Below are 8476 nucleotides of genomic sequence, written 5' to 3' on the forward strand. Positions count from 1 at the left end.
TTTTCCCCTTCTCCTGAAGCAGCGGGCTCTCCTATGTTCTCAGGTTTTGATGATGACGACTGACCCATTTTATATTAGTTAAATGGCGAATAAAATAGTGAATTGCGTAAGCTTTGAGAAGTCACCTTGCAATTTTTCTTCACTCTCACTGAACGCTCATGAAATAAAGCAGCAGATTATGCGGCTGAATAACCGAGATCAAAGCGGAAGCAGCATGAGTTACAGCTGCTGGTTCTCTGTTTATGTCCATACAGCAACTGCTGGCCAGATACCAATAGGATCAAATGTAAACAAAGATGGCAGAAAGTGAAAAAGATCAGGTAATTCAGCGTACCAAAGAAGTATAAAATATTTTTATAGCTCTTTGAGCGTACATACGCATTGAATGTACACTTTAAACTTAGACTAGGTTAACCTTACACTATGTTTTCTCATATTCAAATAAAGGGGTTGTTTTATTCCAAATAACAGATTAACAATTTCATAAACACTAAAGCAGTGTTTTGGGTGTACAGTATCAGTGTATGCTGCTTTATGGGAATGACTGATTAGCGAAATCTAGTAGATTTCGCGAAATCTAATCAAATTAGCGAAATCTAGACATAAAATTTAAACTAATGAATATTTTTAAAAATCGTTTTAAGCTTTTATTAAAGATATAAATTTACTTGTGTATGTCAATTTTCAAGAAAAAATATTTATATTTAAGGTGTTTTTGAAGCGAAAAACGTATACGGGTCTAGATTTCGCCCGATTCTAAATCTAAATCTTTTTAGGTTTTTATTAAGAATATAGTTATAAGTTTGCATGTCATTTTTCAAGAAAAAGTATTTAAAAAAAAAATTTATGTCTAGATTTTGCCTGCCACTTGAAATTTCTGCCCATACTGGTTCTGATGATAAACCCGGACAGATGATAAAGTCGACCACCTTGGAAATATTCGATTGCAATCGGTTATTTATAAAATGGAACACACCGTCTAATAGTTTCCACTTACAACACCAACTGGTGTAAACAACAACAAAACTGGTAAATATTCTGTATAAATAAATGACTTACATTTATTTGTGTAAAAAAATATTTATCCAAAATTGGGGAAGAGGGTGTTTTTTTTGCGCATGCTCACTATCGACACATGAAGGCCTGACATTGGGTCACTTCTCAATACTCGATCAGGAATGACTGTTGCAGCTTTTTGGGGAGTTTCAATATAATACTACGAAGAAAATTTTGTAAATGACAAAGTGGTCGAATTTATCATCAGTCAACGTTCATATAGTCCCAATTTTACAAACCCCTTTCAGGGCCTTACTTTGTTTTAGTTTGCTTACTAAATATAAATTTGAATTATGTAAAGTTTTCAGCAAATGTTAAGCTTTATTTTGATACCGACCATTGATTACAATTTGTAGAAATTAAAAACTTACAGGTAAAAAACCTCATTTTCTGTTCGGGTTTATCATCAGTACCAGTATATAAACTCTGGCGAAATCATCACCCGTATACTTTTTTCGTTTCAAAACCACCTTATATATAAATACTTTTTCTTGAAAATGAACATGCAAACTTATAAATATATTCTTAATAAAAACCTAAAAAGATTTAGAAAGAAAATTCATCACTTTAGATTTTATATCTTGATTTTGCCCGACACTTGAGATTTCCGCACATGTAGAATCGCGCGAAATCTAGACGCGTATACGTTTTTCGCTTCAAAAACACCTTAAATATAAATATTTTTTCTTGAAAATTGGCATACACACGTAAATTTATATCTTTAATAAAAACTTTAAATGATTTTTAAAAATATTCATTAGTTTAAATTTTATGTCTAGATTTTGCCTGCCACTTTAAATTTCTGCCCATATAAACTCTTGCGAAATCATCACCCGTATACGTTTTTCGTTTCAAAACCAACATATATATAAATACTTTTTCTTGAAAAATGTCATCCAAACTTATAAATATATGCTTAATAAAAACCTAAAAAGATTTAGGAAGAAAATTCATAACTTTAGATTTTACATCTTGATTTTGCCTGAAACTTGAGATTTCCGCGCATGTAGAATGATCCTTGACAGTGAAGTTATTCGTCTGGAATTGGTTCTCTAGCCAAAGTACATACATAGGAGAGATCGTCGTGACGTCACGCATTAATATCTGTTTATCTGGTGGTGGGCAAAACAAATGTTTTTACATTGTTTGTGTATGGGATCAGAATTTTTAATTCTTAATAACTTTTTCGCTCATTTATGGATTTTTAAAATTCAAAAAGTTTTGAAACACTTACAATTTTCATATTTTTGTATTCAGATATCTTTTCTAAATGAATAACCATTTGAAATGACATATAATTTTAATAGCGGCGTAATGATGAAAACGCGAGCGACATTTCATTTCGATTTCATCATCGTGCCATCGCGTTTTCACCATCGTACCATAGCAAAAAATCAAGCACACGACCCTATCTTTTTTATTTGCTGAATTTCCTAAGTACTGTATATTCTGAAGTTTTGAAAAATCAGAGTTTAATCAAACTCTACAGAGTAGAAAATAATTCAGTACAAACGGGCAAAACTATAACTTCAAAAATACTGGCATGTATCTGGTAATGCATTTTCCATCTTGTTCCAGTTTGATGAAGAAGATAATGAAGAAGATGTACAACCTGAGAAGAGGACAAAGAAAATTTTCTCCAAGGAATGTAAGAAAACACTAAGTCTTACAGACTTTATAAGATAAGCAGATCATTATGACCTTTTATGATCTGTTCGATTTTGTTTAATAACAAAATATATCAGTTTACATAAGAAACCTGTGGTACAGACAATTCATTACACTGCAGCCTGCTTTAAGCAACTATTTTCTCTTCTCATTTAACTATAAATAGTTTAATTAAATGTACACTATTAGAGAATTGTGGCCAATAAAGACCATGTTTTAAATTTCTCCGTTGTGATCTTAAATTTACAAATAGCTGTTACTGTATTTATTTATTTTTTTATTTTTAGATCCAGATTTATATAAAGTTGTCTCATGATATACCATAATATCATATTGTTTGTTTTATAAATTGATTTCAGTGCGATGTATGATGTATGGTTTTGGAGACGATCAAAATCCATACACAGAATCTGTAGATTTAATTGAAGATTTGGTTATTGAATACATCTCTGAAATGGTAAGTTGTATTAATTATGTCTCCGACAACACAGTGGTGTGGGAGACATATTGATTTACAGTCTGTGTGTCAGTCACACTCTTAAGTCGAACATTTCTCATCCAATCTTCACCAAACTTGAACAAAATATGTTTGACCATAAGACCTCAGTCAAGTTCGATAACTAGCCAAATCCGCCCAGGCACTTTTGAATTATGGCCCATGACATACTGATTGGATCCATTCGTCTAGACCATCCAGAGAAACTAGACTTTTTTGATAGGGGCAGTTTGGGGAGACATGCGCTTTTCTCCAAAGCATCTCTAGTTATTATTAATGAGTTATATAGGGGTTAAGGCGGTTCTGATTGACAAACTGGAAGTAATGGCATAACATCATTTATCCGGATAACGTACAATAAAGTCAGAACTCTGTATACGATAACAAGAAATGATTTAATGGTAGCCCATGAGTTAATTTATTAAGACAGCAAGGTTACTATCTAAAGATGAAATATAATATTAAAACATATGACATGTTACATAATACCTAAATAACATCTTAAAAGCAGCGTTTAATGTATGAATCTCTTCGATTACAGGCAAATGTCTCGAAACAGGCACATAGTTTTAGCAGAATAAAAGAAAAGTGAAAATGTCATACAATATTGCTTGTTATACCCCCACCAAACATGTTTGAGGGGGGTATATAGGAGGCAGTTTTGTCGCGTCCCGTCGCGACCCGTCCCGTCCCGTCGCGTCCCGAAATCTATTATTTCATTTATTACCAAATGGATTTGATTCAAACTTAAAATACATGTTCCACCTTATCACCCACATCATGTGACACAAGGTGCATAACTCTTGACACCAAGTTTTCATGAATTATGTCCCCTTTTACTTAGAATTTAAGGTTAATTTTGTTGTATTTTCACTATATCTCAGTCATTACTAAATGGATTTGATTCAAACTTAAAATAGATGTTCCATCTCATCACCCACATCATGTGCCCACATCATGTGACACAAGGTGCATAACTCTGACACCAAGTTTTCATGAATTATGTCCCCTTTTACTTAGAATTTAAGGTTAATTTTGTTGTATTTTCACTATAATGTCAGTTATTACTAAATGGATTTGATTCAAACTTAAAATATTTGTTCCACCTCATCACCCAGATGATGTGACATAAGGTGCTTAACTCTGACCTAATTTTTTTATGAATTATGTCCCCTTTTACTTTAAATTTAAGGTTGATTTTGATGTATTTTCACTACATCTCAATTATTACAAATCGGATTTGATTCAAACTTAAAATAGATGTTCCACCTCATCACCCACATCATGTGACACAAGGTGCCTAACTCTGACACCAATTTTTCATGAATTATGCCCCTTTTTACTTAGAATTTAAGGTAAATTTTGATGTATTTTCACTATATCTCAGTTACTACTGAATGGATTTGATCCAGACTTAAAATAGATGTTCCACCTCATCACCCACATCATGTGACACAAGGTGCATAACTCTGATACTAATTTTTCTTGAATTGTTTCCCCTTTTACCTAGAATTTAAGGTTAATTTTGATGTATTTTCACTATATCTCATTCTGATTGGCTTAGAGCCAAAGGGAAGTAACCTTTTTTTTACTTTTGTACTGAGTTTCTTCCCCTTAAATTCCAGGAATTAGTCTATTTTTAGAAATCCTATTTTTAGATTTTCAGTATTTTAGGTATTTTTCTAACTTTTTTATTATAAGTCCTATGTAGAAAGTAAAACCATTTTTCTGTGGTAACATGGGTCGGTAAGACCCTTTTTTGTATTCACTTTTAGTGTATCTCTAATATTAGAGATTTAATATATTTACTTGTATTACTATACTAGTATTATACTAGTATTACTTATATGTGGAAGCCCAGGATGAAGTACTCCAAAGTATTTTTAAGATTCCTTATGGTTTCCATTCTTCTGTGACAAGATCGTATGGTGGGGGTATGAGTCACTCCTGTGACAGTTCTAGTTTAAGCTACTGTATTTAGTTCATTTATTTGTGATAGAAGCTTGTAACACTCTGTCATTTACTGTTGTATTTATTTCAGAACCTTCATAAATGTTTAATAACAGTGATTTAAAATTTGAATGAAATATTTGTAGAAAGTGTGGCCGCCAGCGGGCGTAGTCACTTTTCCCTATATGTATATAGTGGAAACTTTACAAATCTTCTTGTGTGAAATTGCTTGCCCGATTTTAGAATAATTTTACACAAATAGTCCTTGTGTGACCCTCTACCAAGATTGTTCAAATTATTTTGATTTGTCAAAAAACATGGCTGCCAGAGGCTGTGGTCACTTTTCCCTATATGTAAATAGTGGAAACTGTAAAAATCTTGTTTGAAACTACAAGCCCGATTTTAAAATAATTTTACACAAATGGTTCTTGTGTGACCCTCTACCAAGATTGTTCAAATTATTCGGAATCGTCAAAAAACATGACTGCCAGAGGCGTGATCACTTTTCTTCTCTGAATCAATAATAGCTAGAGCCTTGATATTTGGCGTGTGATATCAGATTTGTAATGTCTACCATAATTGTTCAAATTATTGCCCTAGGTTCAAAAGTGTGTGTGACATGTATATGTATATAATATAGGCAGACATATCTAGAAGAAACCTAACTCTCTACTTATACACACACACTTGAAGCCTTGTACACAGGTGAGTGCTCTTGGGCCAATGACCCTCTTGTTCTAATAATTGAAGATAGAGTATGCAAGAAAAAGAATTTACCACTTGTCGAATGTGTGGATAGAAATATTAGGCTCACGAGTATCTGTTATGCGGTAACTCAGCAAAGCCTCATTACACTCCATCTGCACATTCAGCCAATGAAATATTCATATAAATTGTAGTTTCACACTGTGTACTAACTATATTTCTTTCAACATCTGAATTCACCTGTAGACATACAACATATAGCTTGTACAAATTATCTTCAATTTCAGACCAAAAGAGCTCTTGAAGTTGGACGACCAGGTAGGATTTCTGTAGAAGATATTATTTTCCTAATCAGGAAAGATCCCAAAAAATATTCCAGGGTGAAAGAACTTCTAACAATGAGTGAAGAACTGAGAAAAGCTAGGAAAGCATTTGATGAAATAAAGTATGCAACAACCAAATGATACATTGCCTGGATACTTGAATGATACATACATGTACTTTGCCTGGATACTTGAATGATACATACATGTACTTTGCCTGGATACTTGAATGATACATACATGTACATTCTTACTGAAGTGTATTACTTATTCTTGTTATAACGAAAGAACTCAAGTGTTTTTATAGCTCAAAGAGTTGTTTTGTTAGAAATCTAAATGTGAGTTATTCACAAGAAGGGTAGGAAAACGATAGAATCTGAAAATTGGATACAGCTGGAATGAAAACAAAAATGTATAAACTTAAAATTACAGATATGACTGTTGCTTTATGTATGTTGAGAAATTACTTATTGATTGCTTTATGAGATAAAGACATTTTAAAACATTATGGAGGACACATTTTAGAGATTCAGTGTTATCTGCTCTAGTAGGGAGTGATAACTTCCAGAATGGCTTAAGACATTAATGTTCACTATATTGATCACATAGCACTGCATGGCAGTGAGAAGCTTGGAGAGCTATCCTACTCAACCTGGCGTCGGCATCCTTTTGTGTCCGCACCTTGGTTAAAGTTTTGATGCACTTTCTCTTTTTATACACCTGAAGACACATATTATGTTATACCCCTGTTGTCCGCCCGTCTGTCCATTCGTCAGCAGTTTCGTGTACGCTCTGTAACTCTTGAATGCCTTGAAGGATTTCGAAGAAACTTGACACAAATGTTCTCCACATCAAGACATTGTGCAGAGCGCATGTTCTGGATGGCTCACTACAAGGTCAAGGTCACACTTAGGGGTCAAAGGTCATACCTTCTGGTGTATATTGCTCTGCATTGCGGTGCTCGTTTCTCATTATCTCTGTAATTACTTAATGGATTTGGTTTGAATTTACAATAGTTATTCCTCATCATCACCCGCATCATCTGGCATAAGGGCCGTAACTCTTGAGCTGATACTTTCATGAATTATCCCCCTTTTTACTAAGAATTCCAATTTGATACACTTTCAGTCTATCTCAGTGATTACTAAAAGGATTTGATTCAAACTTAAAATGGTTGTTCCACATTATAAGCCACATGATATGACACATGGTGCATTACTTTTGCAAAAACTTTCCATGAATTATGTCCCTTTTATGCTTATGTAATGTTTTGATACACTTCACTATCTTTGTTATTACTATATACATTGACACAGACTTAAGCTATTTCCAATATCTTTATCCACATTGGAGTCATTAAACACGCCAGTGATTGCTCCAGCTTCCTCAGATGCGTCCAGTTTCACTGTCCAGCATCAAAATAGTTGAGCACGCTGTCTCCTGTGACAGCTCTTGTATTTCAATCATGTCATATAAGAATTAGTACCTTGCAGATTTTATCTTGTTTGAGCTGATAGAATTGCTATGTTCATTAATTGTACATTGTGTACTGTAAAACCAGGACAAGTAGTTTTCCTTGGATAATTAATCCAGAAAATTCCTTTGATTTTCATCATTCATGTCCACTTGTCTTTTTTAAAAGAATTTTATCAGTGTGTGACTGAATTTATTATTATTGTTAGAACTCGGAAATAATTCTTTTTTCAATAAATATTGAACTTCATGACTTTGTATGTTTTTCTATATAAATGGAATTTAGTTGCTGTAATGTAAGTTACATATTGTATTCATATAGCTAGAATTATCTGGAAGTTCCATAGAGTTTACACCTTTGAGAATTGAGTGTTTCTTGCAGCTAGAATTATTTGAAAGTCCCACACAATTTGCACCTGTGGAGGTCAAGTCATGTAGCCAGATTTGTTTGAAAATTCCATTCAGTTTGCACCTGTGGAGGTCAATTCATGTAGTCAGATTTTTTGGAAAATCTTGTACAATTTACATCTGTGGAGGACAATTCAAGTAGCCAGAATTATTTACAAATCCCATACAGTTTACAGCTGTGGGGACCAATTCTTGTAGCCAAAATTATTTGAAAGTCTCATATAGTTTACATCTGTGGAGGACAATTCATGTAGCCAGAATTATTTAGAAATCCCATACAGTTTACATCTGTGGGGGCCAATTCATGTAGCCAGAATTATTTGAAAGTCTCATACAATTTGCACCAGTGGAGGACAATAATTATTCATGTAGCCAGAATTATTTGAAACTCCCTAAC

The 8476-nt window shown here is 33.3% G+C and overlaps 1 protein-coding gene across 1 annotated transcript; it reads left to right on the plus strand.

The window, feature by feature from the left end:
• The first annotated feature begins 214 nt into the window (after positions 1-214).
• On the plus strand, positions 215-7921 carry LOC123551891 (transcription initiation factor TFIID subunit 13-like). The gene is made up of 4 exons (XM_053541446.1): positions 215-320; positions 2635-2704; positions 3084-3181; positions 6163-7921. The coding sequence occupies exons 1-4, from the start codon at positions 297-299 to the stop codon at positions 6337-6339; spliced, it is 369 nt and encodes a 122-aa protein (XP_053397421.1). The 5' UTR covers positions 215-296; the 3' UTR covers positions 6340-7921.
• The last annotated feature ends 555 nt before the right edge of the window (positions 7922-8476 follow it).

The sequence above is a fragment of the Mercenaria mercenaria genome, chromosome 4, assembly GCF_021730395.1.
Source record: "Mercenaria mercenaria strain notata chromosome 4, MADL_Memer_1, whole genome shotgun sequence".
Taxonomy (NCBI): domain Eukaryota; kingdom Metazoa; phylum Mollusca; class Bivalvia; order Venerida; family Veneridae; genus Mercenaria; species Mercenaria mercenaria.

Bases quoted from the DNA above. Each gene is read 5' to 3' on its own strand.
- LOC123551891 (XM_053541446.1), top strand. From the start codon at position 297: ATGGCAGAAAGTGAAAAAGATCAG. The intron at 2,705-3,083 runs GTAAGAAAACAC...AATTGATTTCAG, and splicing joins GAAAATTTTCTCCAAGGAAT to TGCGATGTATGATGTATGGT. The intron at 3,182-6,162 runs GTAAGTTGTATT...CTTCAATTTCAG, and splicing joins TTGAATACATCTCTGAAATG to ACCAAAAGAGCTCTTGAAGT.